Source organism: Papio anubis, chromosome 1 (genome assembly GCF_008728515.1).
Source record: "Papio anubis isolate 15944 chromosome 1, Panubis1.0, whole genome shotgun sequence".
NCBI classification, from domain to species: domain Eukaryota; kingdom Metazoa; phylum Chordata; class Mammalia; order Primates; family Cercopithecidae; genus Papio; species Papio anubis.
In genome coordinates this window covers 50,402,329-50,425,099 of record NC_044976.1, presented here as the reverse complement: position 1 = coordinate 50,425,099, position 22,771 = coordinate 50,402,329, and the positions used below count along the sequence as shown (strand labels likewise).

Genomic DNA, 22,771 nt, shown 5'->3' with positions numbered 1-22,771 from the left:
AAGAAATTACTGTACTATTCTAGGTGTATTACCCACATTACCTATAATTTTCCCAACAACACTTGTTTTATGAATGAAGAAACTGTCTTAATCTTGTAAAATTTCTTGCCAAGGTCTCATACGTAATAAATGATAGACCTGGAAGCTGAATCTAGTTTGTTTGATTTGAAACTCCAAACTATTTCCACTACTCAGGATGACTTGCTAGAAGAAACTATGAAGCACAGAGACAAACAAACAAAAAAATTAAGGGGTTAATAAAGCACCCTCCCATACACAGGTTTTAATTCTTGCAACAGTTTTGCCAGGAAGCCATTTTATGAACTCCTTTTATAGATGAGGAAACTGAGGCCAGGAGTGTGATTTGCTTACGTTTACAGGACCACTGAAAGAGCCAGGGCTTATCTTTCAAATGCCAGGTCGCTTGGACTCAGGCTCATGCTCTTTCCAACAAAAGGTAAGTTCCTTCATTCACTCCTTCACTCCATTTATTGAGCTGATCTCTTCTGGCTGGATTTTAGGGCTCTCTCCTTCTCTTCCCCTGCTCTTTCCTGGCTGAAGTTGGCTTCTTCCTTAGGTGCTTATTTCTGCTGCCTATCAGATTGAAAGGGTTATTTGTTTTTCACAGCCACCCTTTGAGGAGCCATTTCTTTCCCCCAGCCTGGGACAGGGATGACTTCCCAGATGGTCCCTGGGCCTTCATCTGTATTGCTTGTCACGGAGATAGCTCTATCATTTTATGTGACTGTCACAAAATAGAGGAAAGATTTGATTGATGCTTATCTTACAAATGCAATTCTGCACGCACCACTGTGCAGTGACCTGTCTGCTTAGATCTGCCTCAGGCGGCTGCCTGCTGGGATGCTTTTTGCCTGTCTTCCAAATGTCTGAGTAGCCCCTGGCCACCCCCTCCTAAGAAGATCCCCTTGGGGGCTTCCATCTGAATGAGCCTTCCAACTGAACTCAGCTCTCTGCCTCTCCCCATTCTCACACCACCTACTGGGAAAGCCATGCTGCGTGTGCATAAGCAGATGCTGACGGTGTGGTATGGCAAGTACAGTATGGTAGCAAGACACTCAGGATGTTGGGGATGCTTCTTTTTTTAATTTTTATTTTTAGAGATAGGGTCTCACTCTGTCACCCAGGCTGGGATACAGTGGTGCAATCATAGCTCACTGTAACCTCGAACCCCTGAACTCAAGTGATTTTCCTGCCTCAGCCTCCCAAGTACTGAGGACTACAGGTGCACACTACCACATCCAGCTAATTTAAAATTTTTTTGGCTGGGTGTGGTGGCTCAAGCCTGTAATCCCAGCACTTTGGGAGGCCGAGGCGGGTGGATCACAAGGTCAGGAGATTGAGACCATCGTGGCTAACACGGTGAAACCCCGTCTCTACTAAAAATACAAAAAATTAGCTGGGCGTGGTGGCAGACGCCTGTAGTCCCAGCTACTGAGGAGGCTGAGGCAGGAGAATGGTGTGAACCCAGGAGGTGGAGCTTGCAGTGAGCCTAGATCGCACCACTGCACTCCAGCCTGGGCAACAGAGCGAGATTGTCTCCAAAAAAAAAAAAAAAAAAAAAAAATTGTAGAAATGGAATCTCACGGTTTCCCAAGCTGGTTTTGAACTCCTGGCCTCAAGTGATTTTCCCACTTTGGCCTCCCAAAGTGTTGGGATTACAAGCGTGAGCCACCATGCCCAGCCAGAATGCTTCTTTATTCACTCTAAAATTGTTATGGTTTTCATTTTCCTTAATCCCGTGAAACCTGGAAGCCATTAGGTAACAGAAGTTCCATTCATGACCCTCCAACTGACTTGCTGTGTGAGCTTGGACAAATCACTTGTCTTTACAGGGCCTCTTTTTTTTTTTTTTTTTTTTTTTTTACCTATAAGATAAATGGAGGTAGATCAGGAACTGAAACAATTTTTTACTCTTGGCATCACTCCCTAGTCTCATATCTGTGGCAGTCATAGCTAATAAAGGCAGACAAATTTCTCACTGATTCTACACAAGGCTACAAGTATTTTTCTCAGCACATACAATTCTCTTATTTAAAATTCACAGCACCTTGTGAAAGTAGGTATTATTGTCAGATGAGGACACTGAGGCATAGAATTTAAGTAGGTTGGCCAAGTTTACACATTGAGTTACTGGGAAAGCTGGGCCCAGTAGCCAGGCTTTTTGTTACAATAAAGCTGCTACTCCAAAGTCCCTTCTAATTCTAGCAGTTTAAGAATGTGAAGCTGGGCTACATCAGAAAAATGAAGACCAATAATCTGACATTTACACTGATAGTCTGGCACTTGAAAAATGCTCTATATGTGTTTCTTGAAAGACATAACACCCTCTAAGGATTTCCTATAGGTCTAGCGTTGATCAGATGTAAGTATGGATAAAGCCCCCTTGAATCCAGAAGAGGGAGCAAACAGTTAATTGTAAAACAGGCCCAAATAATGGAGCCACTATCAGGGAGAGGGCAGTTGAACAAGATTTGCCTGCAGAGTGAATTAAAGGCGTCAGTGAAATAATATATGTTCAGTACCTCCATGGGCTGAGAAACTGTGTCAGATTGTTTACGTATAGTACTACTCATTCTATTTGTACCAAGCTCTGTGAAGTAGGTGGCATTTTCTCTATTTTAAGGTAAAAGTGCTGTGACTTAGAGAGAGAATATGACTTACCTAAGAATTCATCTGAGGGTTAGAGCCTTGATTTTAAACTTTTTCATAACACCGCAGGGTACTAAGTCTAGTCTTGGCTGTTAGCTGTGAGATTTGGGCGAATCTTTTTAATTTCTCACTTTCAGTTTCCTTCTTGATCAAATAGAAATAATCATCCCTGTCTTTCCAGCTTTATTTCCCAGGTTTATTTAGAGGATAAAATAAGATAAAGGATATGAAATGGTGGTAAAGATCAAATTTATGTTTTAGTAAAGTGACTCTTTGACCAGCAATTCCACCTCAAGGAATCTCTCTCAAGGAAATAATTAGGAAAATGTACAAAAATTTATGTAAAGAAATGTTCACTGTAGTTTAATTTATAGTAATTAAGAGTAGAAAAACAACTTCCTAAAGAAAGTGACAATATTAAAGAATTGATCTGGCTGGGCCAACATGGTGAAACCCTGTCTCTACTAAAAATACAAAAATTAGCTGGGTGTGATGGTGAGCACCTGTAGTCCCAGCTACTTGGGAGGCTGAGGCAGGAGAGTCGCTTGAACCCGGGAGGTGGAGGTTGCAGTGAGCCAAGACTGTGATTGCACCATTGCACTCCAGCCAGGGTGACAGAGTGAGACTCCTTCTCAAAAATAAAAATAAAAAAAGAATTGATCTTATGACACATCTATAGGATGGAATATAATGCAATCAACTGAAATTATTTTTTTTTTAGAGTTTTCAAAGTCTCATTCATACTTTTTTTTTTTTTTTAAGAGAATCTCCACTATTGCCCAGGCTGAAATGCAGTGGCATGGTCTCGGCTCACTGTAACCTTTGCCTCCCGGGTTCAAGTGATTCTCCTGCCTCAGCCTCCAGAGTAGCTGTGATTACAGCAGCCGCCACCATGCCCAGCTAATTTTTTGTATTTTTAGTAGAGACGGGGTTTCACCATGTTGGCCACGCTGGTCTCGAACTCCTGACCTCATGATTCGCCTGCCTTGGCCTCTCAAAGTACTGGGATTACAGGCGTGAGCCACTGCGCCCAGCCCATACTTTCTTTTTTTTTTTTTTTTTTTTGAGACAGTTTCTTACTCTGTCGCCCAGACTGGAGTGTAGTTGTGCGATCTTGACTCATTGCAGCCTCCGCCTCCTGGGTTCAAGGCAATTCCTGTGCTTCAGTCTCCTGAGTAGCTGGAATTACAGGCATGCGCCACCATGCCTGGCTAATTTTTGTATTTTTAGTAGAGACTGGATTTCACCATGTTGGCCAGGCTGATCTCAAACTCCTGAGCTCAAGTGATCCACCTGCCTTGGCCTCCCAAAGTGCTGGGATTATGGGGCTGAGCCACTGCGCCTGGTCTCAAAATCTCATACATTTGTAGTACTTTCGGAATTATTTAAGTCCAGTCATGCATTGCTAATGACAAGGATATGTTCCGAGAAATGTGTCATTAGGTGATTTCATAGTTGTATGAACATCATAGAGTATACTTACACAAATCTATATGGTATACGGTATAGCTTACTATACACATAGTCTATATGGAATAGATGGCCTATAGCTCCTAGGCTACAAACCTGTACAGCATGTTACTGTATTGAATACGGCAGGCAATTGTAACACAGTGGTAAGTATTTGTGTATCTAAACACATCTAAACATAGAAAAGGTACAGTAAAAATGTAGTTTTTTTTTTTTTTTTTTTTTTTTTGAGACTGAGTCTGGCTCTGTCACCCAAGCTGGAGTGCAGTGGTGCAATCTCAGCTCACTGCAACCTCAGCCTCCCGAATAGCTGGGATTACAGGCATCTGCCACCATGCCTGGCTAATTTTTTGTATTTTTAGTAGAGATGGGGTTTCATCATGTTGGCCAGGCTGGTCTCTATCTCCTGACCTCAAGTGATCCACCCGCCTCAGCCTCCCAAAGTGCTGGGATTACAGGTGTGAACCACTGCACCCAGCCATAATATGGTATGATATAAAAAATGATACACCTGTATAGGACATTTACCATGAATGGAGCTTGCAGGGTCGGCAGTTGCTCTGGGGGAGTCAGTGAGTGAGTGGTGAGTGAATGTGAAGGCCTAGGACATTACCATGCACTACAGGAGACTTTATAAACACTGTACACTTAGGCTACACTAAATTTATTTAAAAATATTTTTCTTCAATAATAAATTAACTTTGGCTTACCATAACTTTTAAACTTTATAAACTTAAAAAATGTTTAAAACCTTTTAGACTCTTTTATTTATTATTATTATTATTTTTTTTTTTTTGAGATTGAGTCTTGCTCTGTCACCCAGCCTGGAGTACAGTGGATCTCTGCTCACTGCAACTTCCACCTCTCGAGTTCAAGCAATTCTTGTGCCTCAGCCTCCTGAGTAGCTGAGATTACAGGCGCACACCACCACGCCCGGCTAATTTTTGTATTTTTAGTAGAGATGGGGTTTCACCATGTTGGCTAGGCTGGTCTCGAACTCCTGACCTCAAGTGATCTGCCTGCCTCAGCCTCCCAAAGTCTGGGATTACAGGCCTGAGCCACCATGCCCAGCCATAGACTCTTTTATAATAACACTTAGCTTAAAGTGCAAACACATTGTATGGGCTTTTTTGAGATGAAGGCTCACTGTGTCACCTGGATTGGAATGCAGTGGTGCAATCATGGGTCACTGCAGCCTCAAACTCCTTGGCTTGAGCGATTCTCCCACCTTGGCCTCCCAAAGTGTTGGAATTACAGGCATGAGACACTGAACCTGGACTTTTCTTTATTTTCTTCCTTAGTTTTAAAATGTATGTTTGAAATTATTTTGTTAAAAAGGAAGACACAAATACACACATGAGCTTAGGCCTACACAGGGTACAGGAGCATCAATATCACTGCCTTCCATTTCCACATCTTGTCCCACTGGAAGGTCTTCAGGGGCAATAATAGGCATGGAGCTGTCATCTCTTATGGCAATGTCTTCTTCTGGAATACCTTCTGAAGGACCTGCCTGAGGCTGTTTTACTGTTAACTTAAAAAAAAAAATTAAGTAGAAAAAGTACACTCTAAAATAACAATAAAAGTGTAGTAAGTAAATATAGAAACCAGTAACATAGTCATTTATTATCAATATCAAGTATTATGTATTGCACATAATAGTATGTGCTGTACTTTTATACAACTGGCAATGTAGTAGGTTTGTTTACACCAGTGTCAACACAAACGCGTGAGTAATATGTTGTGCTACAATGTTACCATGGCTACTATGTCACTAGGCAATAGGAATTTTTCAGCTCCATTATAATCTTATGGGACCACCATTGTACATGTGGTCTGTCACTGACTGAAACGTTGTTATGCGGTTCATGATTGTACTTTTAAAATTTAAGTGATTTGCTAAATAATAACATACCGTATATTCTAGTCTCTACCTTCTGTGCATACGATATCAGCTATTACAATATGCATAGAAGGTATAGACTAAAATGCATGGTATGTTATTTGTATATAAATAAAATATAAATAGACCTCTTTGCTTATATATGCAAAGGCTATCTCTGAAGGATATATAAATTGATAACATGTATGCCTCTGGGGGAGGGGAGCTGGATCAGGAATCAAAGATGGAAGCAAGACTTACTTTTCAGTTTAAACCTTTAGGTTTCATATTACTTGTTTTTGATGCCATGAATTAAGAAAATAATGCAGCTGGGTGCGGTGGCTCTTGCCTGTAATGCTAGCACTTTGGGAGGCCATGGAGGGCAGATCACTTGATCCCAGTTTGAGACCAGCCTGGACAACATGGTGAAACCCCATCTCTACAAAAAGTACAAAAATTAGCTGGGCATGGTGGCACATGCCTGTAGTCCCAGCTACTCGGGAAGCTGAGGTAAGAGGATCACTTGAGCCCAGGAGGTCAAGACTAGTAAGCCAAGATAACGCCATTGCACTCCAGCCTGGGTGACAGAGTGAGACCCTGTCTCAAAAAATAAAATAAAATAAGAATTAAACTACAGCTGGTAAAAAAGGTAATACTTGCAAATAGGATATGCTTGAATTATTTTCCATAAGTGTGTATTATCTTTTAAATTAACAAATAAAATATAATATTAACATAGATGGCCTGTTTTTTAAGTACAATTTCCATTTTAGTTTTCTCCAGAGAATAGTCCATCTTCAGTCTTTAAGGACTCAGCTCCTTACATGGGCTTTGGTGGGAGCCGTGGGGCAGCACCCGCAGGTCTAAATCCGGGTGGGGGTGTTTGGTCCTTGCAGGCTTCATGAGGCCGATTCCTGACTACTTTGCTGTGAATTGCACAACTCACACAGTAATGTAGCTTCACATACTGCTTAGGAAGCACATAGGCATCAAAGACACTTGCTTCAGAAATGTCCCTGACTGCTGTGGCCTCCACTATGTTTTGAATGACGAATTTCTTAATGGCCTTGTCCTTGTACACACATTGGGCACATTTCATGCAGTGAATAGGCTGCACGTGGTCACAGGCCTTTTTTGGCACGACCGTTGTTCCTTCTTTTCTTTGTCATCTTGGAGGCGTGGACTGGAGAGAGGAGGTTTTTTTTTTTTTTTGGTAGAGACAGTCTTGCTCTGTTGCCCAAGGGGGAGTGCAGTGACACAATCATGGCTTACTGCAGCTTCAAATTTCTGGGCTCAAATAATACTCCTGCTTCAGTGTCCCAAGCAGCTGGGATTATAGATGTGTGCCTCCACACCTGGCTAATTTTTTACTTTTTGTAGAAATGGGGTCTCCCTATGTTGCCCAGGCTGGTCTTGAACTCCTGACCTGAAGTCATCCTCCCACTTGGGCCTCCCAAAGTGCTGGGATTGCAGGTGTGAGCCACTGCACCTGGCCTTAGGTGGCACTCTTGTATGAAAAAATATTGAAGGACATACACTAAAATGTTAACAGCCATAGTTTCTGAGTGGGTGGGATGTCAGTTAATTTTTGTTTTGTTTTTTTTTTTGGGTGGTGTCTTGCTCTGTTGCCCAGGCTGGAGTGCAATGGCATGGATATCAGCTCACTACAAGCTCTGCCTCCCATGTTCATGCCATTTTCCTGCCTCAGCCTCCCAGGTAGCTGGGACTACAGGCACCCACCACCACACCCGGCCAATTTTTTGTATTTTTCTAGAGATGGGTTTTCACTGTGTTAGCCAGGATGGTCTCAATGTCTTGACCTCGTGATTCACCCACCTTGGCCTCCCAAAGTGCTGGGATTACAGGCCTGAGCCACCGTGCCTGGCCAGATGTCAGTTAATTTTAAATTCTCTTTTTTACACTTTCATATAATATAATTTTCAACTTTTTTATAATGAATACATTCATAGTAGGAATTTTCTCTTGTGAACAAAGAAAGATGACTGGCAAACAGCAGAGTGGAGGATGGCGTGAGGTTGTTGTGGTTGCGTCCCTTGTTTTAATGTAGTAAAAGCATAATGTGGCCAGGAGTGGTGGCTCACACCTGTAATCCTAGCACTTTGGGAGGCCAAGGCAGGTGGATCACCTGAGGTTAGGAGTTCAAACCAGCCTAGTTAACATGGCAAAACCTTGTCTCTATTAAAAATACAAAAATTAACCAGGCATAGTGGTGGATGCCTGTAATCCAGCTACTTGGGAGGCTGAGGCAGGAGAATCACTTGAACCCAGGGGGCAGAGGTTGCAGTGAGCCAAGTTTGCGCCACTGCACTCCTGCCTGGGCAAAAGAGCAAGACTCCATCTCAAAAAAAAAAAAAAAAGCATAATGCCTTTGCATGGCAAGTTCTTGCAACAGCCTTTGCACCTAGTACCATGAAAAGCTGAAAAGTTAAGGCTGTGAGATGGTTTAAGCAGCCAATGGCACCCTCCCTTCCAGCCTCACTTTCTTCCTCCATGTAAGTGCTATGCCTCGGTCTCCAAGTGTCCTGGGCATGTTCCACACTTGCCTAGTGAGTCTTGTCATGGGACAGATTGATACAGGGATGGAACTTAGAGTCTCAGATAAGGATTGAGAGCTGGGAGCAAAGAGAAGAAAGAACAGAGACCACAGGAGTCCAGTGGTGACATATGTAAGGAACTTTTATTAAAAGGCTGCTAACAATCTTACATATTTGTCTAACTTTTCTTCAAGAGAGCTTCAAACCTACATTAATCAGCTCCTTATCCTTACAGCTCACCTGAGAGACCCAAAGAGCCATACCCACCAGCCTCATGCCCTTTATTTTCCCTTGGGGAAAAAAGCAGGAATTCCTAACAAGAATGAAAACCCAGACACCATCACACTTGAATGCTGTCCTCCCACCCTCCTCTGACCGCTCATCCAGCCATCTGGATACCCTTGTGCTGAGCACAAGGGGAGATTTCAGGTGGAGAAGCAGGGTACCTGAGGCTTCCAAGACATAGGAGAAGCAATTAAAGACTTAAATAAGACCATGTGACCAAGTGCTGAATTATGGAGTTCAGATTTGGGTGTTCTAGGAAAGCAGAGGGTGACAGAACTGAGAAGGCTGGGGTCTCAGGAAAGGTCTGGCATGTATTAAATATTTGCTGAATGAATGAATGAATGAATGAATGAATGAGTGAACAAATAAAGGACCTAGGCTTTGAAGGCTTTGGAATAATAAGGACATATGTTCACCCCTGTGTGGAATTTACCAGTTGATAATGGTTTCATCCATTGTTATCTTGTTTGAGTCCTGTGATAGCCCTGTGAGAAGAGCAGGGTGGAAATTGTTCTCCCCATTTTCCAGATGAGGAGAGTGAGCCCCAGAGTGATGAAGTGACTGTGATGAATTCAGCACACATTTCCTGACTGTTTATTATGTGCTAGGATTCGTGCTGGAAACCAGACATCTAGGAATGAAGTCCGTTAAAGCCCAGCTGCTCATTCCAACAGTGCTGAAGTGATATAAGGGCTGTTACAGTGTTCTGAGGGCACAGGGGCAGGAGTGCCTGCCTCTGCCATGCACAGGGAAGCTGGCACTTGACCTGGACCTCCAAGGATGGGTAGGAGTTTGTTAGGAGGAAAAGAGAATTCTAGGCAGAAGGAATACATGTATAAAGGGACAAAGGCAAGAAATAATGTGGCTTATTTGGCATAAAGTGTGTAATTAGATCTAAAGGAAGCACAGGTTGGTGAAGAGAAGGGGTATAGGAAGATAAAGCTTAGAGAGTTGGCTCTTTGGTTAGTTGGTTATTTGTCAAGTTGAACAGTTTGGACTTGATCTTTAGAGCTGTGGAAAGCCATGAAAGTTTCTATTTTTTATTTATTTTATTTTTTAGAGATGAGGTCTTGCTCTGCTGCCCAGGCTGGCATTCAGTGGCATGATCATGGCTCCCCACAACGTTGAACTCCTGGGCTCAAGTGATCCTCCCACTTCAGCCTCCTGAGTCATAAAAGTTTTTAAAGCAAGAGAGTGAAAAGTTTTTAAAGCAAGAGAGTGATAGCTCTTTACTGAGTCTTTCCTTGGATGCGCATGTGTTTGCTGTTCTTGGCTTTTTTTTTTTTTTTTTTCCTTTCTCCAAAATAGCTCAGGAGCTGCTTCCTCCAGGAGCCTTTCCTTGATCACCGGGCCTCCAGGCTCAGTAAGATGCTTCTCATGGACTTCCTCAGCCAGGACTTCCTCTGTCTTATCACTTATCTACTGCTTTGTTACTCTGTGTTGACCCACCTTTTATTCTAGTCTTTGTCCACCTAGAGGTCAGGCACCATGTCTGACTCATATTTGTAAGTCCCATGACCAGCACAGGGCTTGCCCCAGATCAATGTGCTCAGTAAATATTTGCTGAAGGAATGAATGGGAGGAGCTGGGTTCCACCCCAGTGCTGAGACAACATTTGGGGCAGGTGTAGTGATGGAGTGATTCTGAGTAGTGTGCATTTCCTCGGTGCTGCTGGGGTAAGGAGTGAGTGCGTGAATGGTGGGGTGACCATTAGAAGGTTGGTGACTCAAGGTGACACTGAAGGTCTGTTCCTGAGTGACCCTAGGTCTCTCTTGCAGATGGCTTCAGTGACGGATGGTAAAACTGGAGTCAAAGACGCCTCTGACCAGAATTTTGACTACATGTTTAAACTGCTTATCATTGGCAACAGCAGTGTTGGCAAGACCTCCTTCCTCTTCCGCTATGCTGATGACACGTTCACCCCGGCCTTTGTTAGCACTGTGGGCATCGACTTCAAGGTGAAGACGGTCTACCGTCACGAGAAGCGGGTGAAACTACAGATCTGGGTGAGTCCTGGGAATCCTGGGCATGATTTTCCTGAGAGACAGCTGGCCTGACAATATAAGGGCTGGGAGGTGGGGCCAGCTTGGAAGTTCTGGGGCTTGCAGCATCAGGCATTAATGCTGTTTCAGGTGTGGCCCCTGGGCTACCCTCTGCTAGCTTTATACAAGTTTGCTCTCCTCCAGGGGTTCAGTTGCTTCTGCTGTTTAACTATGCGGGAGGTTTTATGTTGGCTTGTCTAAATGAGTGACCAAGAAACTGGGGCTTGGAGTTAGAGACTTGGGTTCAAATTCTGCTTCTGCCACTTACTAGTCATGGAACTTGACTGAATGGCTTAACTTCTCTGGGGCACCTTTTCTTCTTTGGGAATTGTAATAGCATCTGCATCATAAGGCTGTTGGGTCCTTAGTTCCTTGGCATAGTTCCTGGAACATTGTAAATGCACACTAAATGTTAGCTACAGTATCAGTTATCTACTGTCCTATAACAGAACACTTTATAAGTTCATAGTGCCAGACTGGGCAACTTTGTGAGACCTCATCTCTACAAAAAATAAAACAAATTAGCTGAGCATGGTGGTGGGCGCCTGTAGTCCCAGTTACTTGAGAGGCTGAGGTGGAAGCATTGCTTGAACCCAGGAGGTCGAGGCTGCGGTAAGCCATGATCATGCCACTGCACTCCAGCCTGGGCAATGGAGCAAGACTCCATCTCAAATAAATAGATAGATAGATAGATAGATAAATAAATAAATTTGTAGTGTCAAACAGCAATAATAATTCATTATCTTGTTTTTTTTTTTTTTTTTTTGAGACGGAGTCTCGCTCTGTCGCCCGGGCTGGAGTGCAGTGGCCGGATCTCAGCTCACTGCAAGCTCCGCCTCCCGGGTTCCCGCCATTCTCCTGCCTCAGCCTCCCGAGTAGCTGGGACTACAGGCGCCCGCCACCTCGCCCGGCTAATTTTTTTTTTTTTTTTAGTAGAGACGGGGTTTCACCGTGTTAGCCAGGATGGTCTCGATCTCCTGACCTCGTGATCCGCCCGTCTCGGCCTCCCAAAGTGCTGGGATTACAGGCTTGAGCCACCGCGCCCGGCAATTCATTATCTTATAGTTTCTGTGGATCAAGCATTTGGGAGTGGCTTGGGGCCTCTCATGAGGTGTAGCCAGCTGTTGGCTTGGGTTGCAATCATCTGAAACATAGACTGGGGCTGGAAGATCTTTTTTTTTGTTTTTTTTAAGACACAGTCTTGCTCTGTTGCCCAGGCTGGAGTGCAGTGACATGATCTCGGCTCACTGCAACCTCCACCTCCCGGGTTCAAGCGATTCTCCTGCCTCAGCCTCCCGAGTAGCTGGGACCAACAGGCGCCTGCCACCATGCCCAGCTAATTTTTGTATTTTTAGTAGAGATGGGGTTTTTCCATGTTGGCCAGGCTGGTCTCGAACTCCTGACCTCATGATCCACCCGCCTCGGCCTCCCAAAGTGCTGGGATTAAAGGCGTGAGCCACCGCGCCTAGCCTGGGGCTGGAGGATCTTAAGGCTGCACACTCACATGTCTGGTGCTAGCTGTTGGCAGGAGGCCTTACTTCTTTCCCATTTGGCCTTTTAGGGTGTCTTCACAGAGCTGCTTAAGTGTCTTTATTTGTGTAGCAGCTGGCTTTTCCCAGAGTGAGAGATGTAAAAGGCCACAGGAAGTGGCAATGTCCCTTGTGAGTTAGCCTTAGCCTTACAGCATTCTATTGGTCACTGATTCAGCATGGGAGGAAACTACACAAAAGTGTGGATATTGGGAGGAAAGTATCATTGGGGACCATCTTGGAAGCTGGCTGCCACAGCTACTACTATTATTAGTATCTACCAGTAGTACTAATAAATTATGTACATATTTTAGATGATATAGCAACATGTAGATCATATAGTTTTCAAAAATGAATTAGTATTTGGATTGGAAATTTTGAAAATTTGTGATTTAAAGTATTCAAAACATGTATTATTATTATTTTATTTTATTTTTTTCGAGACCAAGTCTCACTCTGTAGCCTGGGCTGGAGTGCGGTGGCACTATCTTGGCTCACTGCAACTTCCGCCTCTCAGGTTCAATAGATTCTCCTGCCTCAGTCTGCTGAGTAGCTGCAATTATAGGCGTGTGCCACCACGCCTGGCTAATTTTTGTATTTTTAGTAGAGATGGGGTTTCACCATGTTGGCCAGGCTGATCTTGAACTCCTGACTCAGGTGATCCACCCGTGTCGGTCTCCCAAAGTGCTGGGATTACAGGCATGAGCCACCACGCCCAGCCAAAACATGTATTATTTATTATCTTTCTATTCTACGTGTTAAATGTACATTAATACATTATGCATATGTCTTATTGGGGCAGTCTGTATATAGTACTTTTCTTTTTACAAATTATTTCCCATATATATTATCTCACAATTAACACTATGAAGCAGGTACTACTTTAATACACTCCTGTTTTGCCGAATAAGAAACTCAGACTCAGAGATTAGTTAACTTACCTTAGGTCAATGACACTGCTATAAAGTGGGATTTCAAGAAGATCTTCTGATTCAAAAGTATATGCTCTTTTCTCTACACTGTGCATCTGAGGTATTATAGAGTTCATATTTCCCTTCATGATAATGTCAAATACTATGTAGGGATAAAAGTTCATTGTTCATTTGCTCTCTATTAAAGGCATTGAGGATTCAGAGATCGTTAGAAATAGGAGAAGCTATATGAGTCGTCTAGTTCACTGATTCCCAGACCCATGGCATCAACATCACCTTGGAATTTGTTAGAAATGCAACTTCTCAGGCCCACATTAGAACTATTGAGTCAGAAACTCTGGTGGGTGAGTGACAACGATCTGTGCTATGACAAGTTTTCCAGGTGGTTTTGCAGCAGGCTAACTTTGTTTTTTTTTTTTTTTTTTTTTTTTGAGGCGGAGTCTCACTGTGTCTCCCAGGCTGGAGTGCAGTGGCGCGATCTCGGCTCACTGCAAGCTCCGCCCCCCGGGTTCACGCTATTCTCCCGCCTCAGCCTCCCAAGTAGCTGGGACTACAGGCGCCCGCAACCGCGCCCGGCTAGTTTTTTTTTGTATTTTTAGTAGAGACGGGGTTTCACCATGTTAGCCAGGATGGTCTCGATCTCCTGACCTTGTGATCCACCCGCCTCGGCCTCCCAAAGTGCTGGGATTACAGGCTTGAGCCACCGCGCCCGGCTAACTTTGTAGAACCACTTAGTTTAACTAGCTTGAGGTGAAAGTCAACATGCGTTTACTAAAAGCACCTATTAGGTGCCAGGTGCTTTCACTTGTGTTATCTGACATCATCCTTGCAGTTCGTGCACAGGGGGATGTGAGCACAGAATATTTGGGGCGTGGTGAGCAATACAGTAAAACTGGATCAAGGTTGTGAAAGAGCAGAGTTGGTGCTGAGAGAGAAATTTGCTGGAGAGGCTATAGGCGGCAGATTGGGGTTCAAAGAGATCTTCCACGGCAAACAGAAAGTTCTTGTCATCAGCCAGAGGATTCATGCTTGATGATTCCTTAGGGAACTGAAGAAATTATTAGAGCTTACTTTTAATCTTTGAACATAAAATATTTTTTTACTGATATTTACTATGTGGATTGTCAGAAGTGTCTTTGTTTGATCACCATATCAGATGGTCAGATAGCCTGCACTCAAAAAATCTTGAGATAGGAGGAGCCATTCTGCCCTTCTAAGGGGTTGACAGTGGACTGACTCACTTCTTCGTTTATGTTCGGCCAATTGTGAGCTTTTGTGGTTTTCTTCTGCCTGGTTAAGTGGATTTATTGATTACATGATCTAGTTTTAACTAAATGAAATGTCATAATGGATATATGGCTTTTAAAGAGTCCTATAAAGAAACCTCTGATTGAAGACTATACTAGAAGATTATAGTGAACCCAAATGAGCATAAAGAAAATGGCTGAACTGATGTTTTTCCAACTCCCAACACAAGTTCATTGTCAGCCACGTTTGGAGGTAAAATCAATGACAATGTAATTAGATCTGACATGGTCAATCTCCCATCCAAGTACTAACCAGTCCCAACCCCTCTTAGCTTCCAAGATTAGATGAGATCGGGCATGTTCAGGGTGGTATGGCCATAGATGTCATGGTCATTCTCGTTGCTTTTGCTGAAGGGAAATTAACAAAGGGTTTTTATGTGTGTGTTTGTGCTTTTATGCAGCAAAAATAAAGTTTTCTGGACTGTTCATGAATACATTAGATTTTAAACATTTAAGTATTGTTTATTTTAACTTTATATATTTTAATATCTTTTGTGTATAGAAGTAGACATGTAGATATATAATCTAAGGAATACACATACACTGTGCATGCTGTATCTAAATTTTTCTTACTTAAAGGGATGTAAGTTGGAGACCACCACCATAGGCACTGGGAGCCTTAAAACGGTTTAAACAAGTTAGATTTGCATTTTAGAAAAATTCCTGGCTTCAGTTTGAAGGGTAGATGTAAATGAGGCAAAGAAACCAGGTTTTGGATCCAAACTCATCAAATTGTATACATTAAATAAGTGTATTTTTTTGTGTATCAATTATACCTCAAAAAGCTATCTAAAAATTAATACACAAATATAGTAGTGACCAGCTATAAAAGAAAGGAAGCAAGCAAGCAAGCAAGGGCTTGGGTAAATTATATGGGGCTGAACTAAGTGTATTATTCTGCTCTGGCTGCCATAACAAAATACAATTGAAATTAATTTTCTCACAGTCTGGAGACTAGAAGTCTAAGATCAAGGTGCCAGCAGGGTTGTTGTCTGATGTGAGCTCTCCCCTCGGGCTGCCTTCCCACTCTGTGTTCTTGTGGCCTTTCCCTGGTGCATGGGCATGGGGGAGAGAGGTGCAAACTCTTTGGTGTCTCTTCTTATAATGACACAAATTCTGTTGGATCAGAACTCACTCTTATGACATCATTTAACTTTAATTACTTCCTTTGAGGCCTCATCTCCACATACAAGCACACTGAGGGTTAGGGCTTCAACATACACATTTTGGGAGGACATAGACATTCAGTCCATAACGCTAAGAGTGACAAAATGACATAAAGGATGGAAATGAGGAGGAAGATTTAGAACTACAATTTACAGAATTTGATGAGCAATTACTGTCCCCTCTTATCCTTGGTTTCACTTTCCAAGGTTTCAGTTGCCTGGGGTCCTCTAGATCTGAAAATGCTAAACAGAAAATTCTAGAAATAAGCTAATAAATTTTAAGTTACATATGTTCTTTTTTTTGAGATAGAGTCTCACTCTGTCACCCAGGCTGGAGTGCAGTGACATGAGCTCAGCTCACTGCAACCTCCACCTCCTGGGTTCAAGCGATTCTCCTGCTTCTGGAGCAACTGAGATTACAGGCACATACCACTATGCCTGGCTAATTTTTGTATTTTTAGTAGAGATGGGGTTTCACCATGTTGGCCAGGCTGGTCTCGAACTTCTGACCTCAAGTGATCCGCCTACCTTGGCCTCCCAAAGTGCTGGGATTACAGACATGAGTCACTGCGCCCGGCCTAAATTGCATACTGTTTTGAGTAGCATGATGAAATATTGCACTGTCTTGCTCTGTCCTGCCTAGGGCATGAATGATCCCTTTGTCCAGCGTATCCGTGCTGTCTTTGCTATCTGCCCATTAGACTCTCTGTAGCCATCATGGTTATCAAATTGAAAAAGCATAGTGTGGGCTGGGTGCGGTGGCCCACGCCTGTAATCCGAGCACTTTGCGAGGCTGAGGCGGGCGGATCACAAGGTCAGGAGTTCGAGACCAGCCTGGCCAACATAGTGAAACCCCACCTTTACTAAAAATACAAAAAATTAGCTGGGCGTGGTGGCAGACGCCTGTAATCCCAGTTACTCAGGAGGGTGAGGCAGGAGAATCGCTTGAACCCAGGAGGCAGAGGTTGCAGTGAGCTAAGATTGGGACATTGCACTCCAGCCTAGGCAACAGAGCGAGACTCCATCTCAAAAAAAGAAAAAAGAAAAAAGCATAGTGTATACTGTATATGATTAGGTACTATCTGAGGTTTCAGGTATCCATTGAGGGGCTTGGAACTTATCCCCCAAGGATAAGGGGAGACTGCTTTCATTGTAAAAGGAAAGGGGGAAACATTTATGTGTGTTTATGTATATATCACTTCTGTACACAAAAGTTTTGTGATTTTTTTTTTTTGGTTTTGTGAGCTGTGGTAAATCCCTTCATTTTTATGAATAGATAATGTCTTCAACTATAAAAGCCTCATAGGTTTGCTGGTGGTGAGGGGGCCTAAATGTGATAAGATAATACTGTGTCTGGGGAATGCAATACATATTGGGTTCCTTCCTTTCTCTGCCTTCAGGTCCACATGCAAGGGGTCACTGGGTTGCTTTCTTTCTTTTTTTTTTTTTTTTGAGGTGGAGTCTTACTCTATCACCCAGGCTGGAGTGCAGTGGCGCGATCTCGGCTCACTGGAAGCTCCGCCTCCTGGGTTCACGCCATTCTCCTGCCTCAGCCTCCCAAGTAGCTGGGACTACAGGCACCCACCACCACGCCCGGTTAATCTTTTTTTTTTTTTTGTATTTTTAGTAGAGACGAGGTTTCACCATGTTAGCCAGGATGGTCTCGATCTCCTGACCTCGTGATCCGCCCGCCTCGGCCTCCCAAAGTGCTGGGATTACAGGTGTGAGCCACCATGCCTGGCCACTGGGTTGCTTTCTAAGGTTTTCCATCTGTGGTTCCCGGAGTGTTGGAACAGCATTTAGTGGCTGACTAGCACAGTATGAAGTGTTCAGTTAAATACCTCCAGCCCATTTGATCTCTCTTAGGGGATTCCAGACAGAAAAAGAGGAGGTTATGAGCATTGCTGAGCAGGGCCACCCACAATAGGAATTTCTGTCATCTCTGGGGGATGAGGGTCTTGGGAGTGCCTTATTCCCTGGAGGCCCTCACCACAAAGGTCCCTGAGAGCTCCCTTTGTTTCCTGAGAAGCTAATGATTGTGGATCAGAGAAGAAAGTCTTACTGGGGAGGTGGGGGTAGGAGAGAAGCCTCATTATTAGGGAGCGAGAGCATGCACAGGTGTGAGACGAGACTTGGTAACTCCACAGCAACGAATCCAACTAGAGGCCACTTACTGCTGGGTGCTGGTTGCCAAGCAACCCCTGGAGACCTGTGGGAATAGAAGAATGGAGGGGGCTTCCACCACCTCTATGTGGGGCCCATTGCAGAGGCTGTCTGGTGCTGATCAAGAGAACAATCCAGAGGATGAGCTCACCTGGGACTCTGGGTCCTGGGTTCTAGTTTTTTTTTTTTTTTTTTTTTGAAATGAGATCTGACTCTGTTTCCCAGGCTGGAGTACAGTGGTGTGATCTCAGCTCACTGGAACCTCTGCCTCCCAGTTTCAGGTGATCCTCCCGCCTCAGCCTCCCTAGTAGCTGGAACTATAGGTGTGCCTGGCTATGCCATGCCTGACTAAATTTTATATTTCTTGTAGAGACTGAGTGCAACCAGCACTCAGCAGTAACTAGTCTCTAGTTGGATCTGTTGCTGTGTTGGTGATGATTTAAAAGCTCTTAGTATAATTAAAGACATACATAGATAATGTGTATAAAGCACTAACATAGTGTATGGCACAGAGTAAACACTCAACAAATTGTAGTTTTTGTTAAGGTTCTAGGGAGATTGATAAATAGCATTCCTTTTTTTCCCCACCTAAACCCATTGAGAAATAGATGCAGAAGTCAGAGAGAAGGGGAGTAATGTAAGAAAAAAAGAAAAAAAAAAGGCTTATTACTCATAAAAACGAGGATGAAGCCGTGGCTAAAGTCCTCCGGCAAATGGGGCTTGCTAATACTTTACTCTGGAGTCAGAAAGACACACAAACCCAGTCATAGGTCAACGTGGGCCACTGGCTGTAATTAGCCTGTGCAACATTCACTCAAAGTCAAAGTCTGTGTGGCCCAGATTTACTAATATTTAAGGCCTAAAGCATTCCACTCAGGTCTGTAGGAGGAGCCTCCATCTCCATGGACAGAGAAAGGAGGGTCCCTACTCCAACAGCTTTTTAAAATTATCATTTTCTTCATGTATTTAATTTCGAGACAGGGTCGCCCAGGCTGGAGTGCAGTGGAACTCTCATGGCTTACTGCAGCCTCCACCTCCCGGGCTTAAGCAATCCTCCCACCTTAGCCTCCCCAGGAGCTGGGACTATAGGTGCATGCCACCATACTTGGCTAAGTTTTGTATTTTTTATAGAGACAGAGTTTTGTCATGTTCTCCAGGCTGGTCTCTGACTCCTGAGCTCAAGTGATCTGCCCACCTAGGCCTCTCAAAAGTCCTGGGATTACAGGTGTGAGCCACTGCTCCTGCCCAATAGCTCTTACTATAATTAAAGACATAGATAAGAGTGACCATGGGTTCCAAAGGGGGGTTAGACAGAATGACAAACACTGGGACAAACAGGAGGAGTTTTAAGAGATTTCCTGGGAATCTGAATTCCACAGTGATGAGAGTAACTCCCCATATAAACAGGAACTGAGAACAAGGTCAGGGTGAGATGGAGTGCTGGGCAGTCAGTAAGGTTCACTTATCAGTCATCTGCCTTATGTCCACACAGCAGCCTCCATGAAATGTTAGGTCACAATGTGGCTTTGGAGTCACTTATAAATATTAAAGCTAGTGAGTATTAAATCTGGGAATGTCAAGGATCTGTATCTTAGGGCCAGTAATATACGAATAAGTGAAATGTAAGGGAACGTAGGAATGTGGGAAAGGTAATCATACCAGAAACTTGGACGAAGGAGGACTGTGGCTCTTCAGCAGCCATTTAACAAATGTATTCTGTGCCAGATACTGGGGATAGAGATATTAATATAAATGTGACATTCCCTCCTCTCCAGAAATTAATGAGACTGAAATTATGAGCCCAAAAGTGAAATAAAATGAATACCATAGCTCTCTTGTTCTGATTAGAGGAAGAAGAATAGGATTTCAAGAGACTTTTCCCTAGAATTTAAGAATGTATAGTAATGGATTATTATATGAGATTGGGTAGCTGTCTAATGGGCTTCTGTATTAGTTTCCTATTGCTGCACTAAAATTACTACAACCTTAGTGACTTAAGACAACACAAACATATTATCTCACAGTTCTGGAGGTCAGAAGTCTAAGATGGGTCTCACTGGGTTAAAATCAAGTTGTTGGCCGGTTTCAGTCTGTGTTCTCTCTGGAGGGCCTCATCTGGGGGCGGATCTTTAATTTGCCTTTTCCAGCTTCCAGAGGCTGCCTGCATCCCTTTGCCTGGGGTCCCCTTCTTCCATCTTCAAAGCCACAGTGGAACATCTTCCAACCTCTCTGAACCTCCTGCTTGTCTCTTATAAAAATCCTTGTGACTATAATGGGCCCACCTAGGCATTCCAGGTCAATTCTCCGTTTTCAAGATCCTTAATTTAATTACATTTGCAAAAATCCCTTTTGTCATGTAAGGTAACATATTCACAGATTCTAGGGATTATATATTTGGGAGATTATTATTCTGACTACTACAGCATCTGTTAGTAACATGTAAAAGACCTGGCTGGGTGTGGTGGCTCGTGCCTGTAATCCTAGCACTTTTGGAGGCCAAGGCAAGAGGATCACTTGAGCTTAGGAGTGAGACCAGCAACATGCTGAGACATTGTCTCTACAAAAAATTTAAAAATTAGCTGTGTGTGTGGTGGCGTGTGCCTGTAGTCCCAGCTACTCATGAGGCTGAGACCAGAGGATCACTTGAGCCTGGGAGGTCGAGGCTGCCTTGAGCTATAACCATGCCACTGCACTCCAGCCTGAGTGACAGCAAGATCCTATCTAAAAAAAAAAAAAAAAAAAAGAAAAAGGAAAAGACCTGATAGAAATTCCCCCATCCTTTAAGACTCTGAAGCAGGTAATGTCCATGTTTTAAGTTCACACTGCCAATTAAGATTTCCTGTCACCTTGTTAGGTGTCAACAAGCCCGTGAATTTAGAGCTCATCACATCTCAGTCTCTCATTTTATTTTATTTAATTATTTTTTGAGGTGGAGTTTCACTCTTGTTTCCCAGGCTGGAGTGCAATGGCGTGATCTTGGCTCACTGCAACCTCCACCTCCGGGGTTTAAGCAATTCTCCTGCCTCAGCCTCCCGAATAGTTGGGATTACAGGCATACACCACCACGCCCAGCTAATTTTTGTACTTTTAGTAGAGACGGGGTTTCACCACGTTGGCCAGGCTGGTTTCGAACTCCTGATCTCAGGTGATCCTCCTGTCTTGGCCTCCCAAAATGCTGGGATTACAGGCGTGAGCCACGGTGCCCAGCCTTAGTCTTTCATTTTAGATAGGAGGAGGCTCAGAGTGAGATAGGGACTTTTACTGAGGGCTCATGGTGATGTCCCTTGACCCATTCCAGTGCTCCTCCTGCCACATTCAGGAAGGTGCAATCTAGTCTTGAATGTAAGCTGGAGACCTGTAGAGAGATCAGTGGGCAACACAGAAGAGTCTGGAGGCTGAACAGGGAAACGGCTGCTCTGACAAGTCTCTGTGGCTCCAGGAATGTGAGGACAGTTCCTGAGTACACCATCCTGTGCTCAGCTCTTATGATAATCAGAATTGATTTTTCTAGGCAGCAAGTTTCCTGGTGTGGCTGCAGAAACATGCTGACACTTTTATCTCCCCAAAGCCTGTAGGAACCAGCTGCTAGAGGAGGTTTAATCTGATTTTAAAAATCATAACAAAGACCATGGGAAGTCAAATCAGGCTTAGTCGGCCTCCGTAATTTTCAAATGAATTAACAAGCCATCCTGACTGACTATTCAAGGGGTCTCTAAGACACACTATTTGGGGCCACAACCCCCTTTCATTCTATCCAAACTGGCATAGGAGAAAAAGAAATAATCTACAAGCCATTTGTGTATTCATTAATTCATTCAATAAACATGTGTCATGTACATATTATATGCCAGGCATGGTCATAAGAGGGCAAAAAAATAGCTACAATGTGATACAAGCGATGTATTAAAGGGATGAAGAAAGTGTTGTAGGAACAGCCACCTCTGCCTGGGAAAATCATTGCAGGCCTCATAAAGGAAGGGACATTTGGACAGGGTCTTGACAAATGAGTCTGAGTTTTTCAGGTTAATGTAGGTTAAGAGCTTTACAGGTGGAAGAAATGACATTTGCAAGAACATAATTGCTTTCAAGGACCCTTGGTGTGCCTAACTGTGCTGGGCTCTGCAGCAATTGGTAAGACAACATCCCTACCTCTTAGGGGCACTCAGTGAAGCAGGGGAGAAGGGGGATATACAACAAGCACACACGCATTGAAATGCATTGCAGACATGGAGCGGTGGAATGACATGCTCTGACTTACATTGTTTTAATAAAATTTTTAAATCTTTGGGTAATTTTAGGTTTATAGAAAAGTTGCAGTGATAGTGTAGAGTTCCCATGTGTCCTTCGCCCAGTTGCCCTAATGTTAACATTTTATATAACCATGGTACATTTGTCTAAGAAATCGACATTAGTATAATATGACCAAACTACCATCTTTATCTGAATTTCACTAGTTTTTCCCCACAAATGTTCTTATTACCATTGTAGGATCCAATCCAAGATACATTTAATAATGTTTTTTCAATAGACATATAATTTATATACCACAAAATTCACCTTTTTTTTTTTTTTTTTTTTTTTTTTGAGATGAAGCTTTGCTCTGTTGCCCAGGCTGGAGTGCAGTGGCACGATCTCGGCTCACTGCAACCTCTGCTTCCCGAGTTCAAGCAGTTCTCCTGCCTCAGCCTCCTGAGTAGCTGGGATTACACGTGCCCGCCACCGCGCCTAGCTAATTTTTGTACTTTTAGTAGAGATAGGGTTTCGCCATGT

The 22,771-nt window shown here is 43.4% G+C and overlaps 1 protein-coding gene and 1 pseudogene across 1 annotated transcript in view; one reads left to right on the top strand and one right to left on the bottom strand.

Moving 5' to 3' along the window:
- RAB3B (RAB3B, member RAS oncogene family) overlaps nt 1-22,771 on the top strand; it is a 76,912-nt gene that overhangs the window by 3,075 nt on the left and 51,066 nt on the right. Inside the window, exon 2 of the mRNA XM_021941531.2 lies at nt 10,641-10,868. Within this exon, the coding sequence (XP_021797223.2) occupies nt 10,641-10,868 (228 nt within the window). The remainder of the gene's footprint in view (nt 1-10,640; nt 10,869-22,771) is intronic.
- LOC108586972 lies at nt 6,843-7,191 on the bottom strand (annotated as a pseudogene).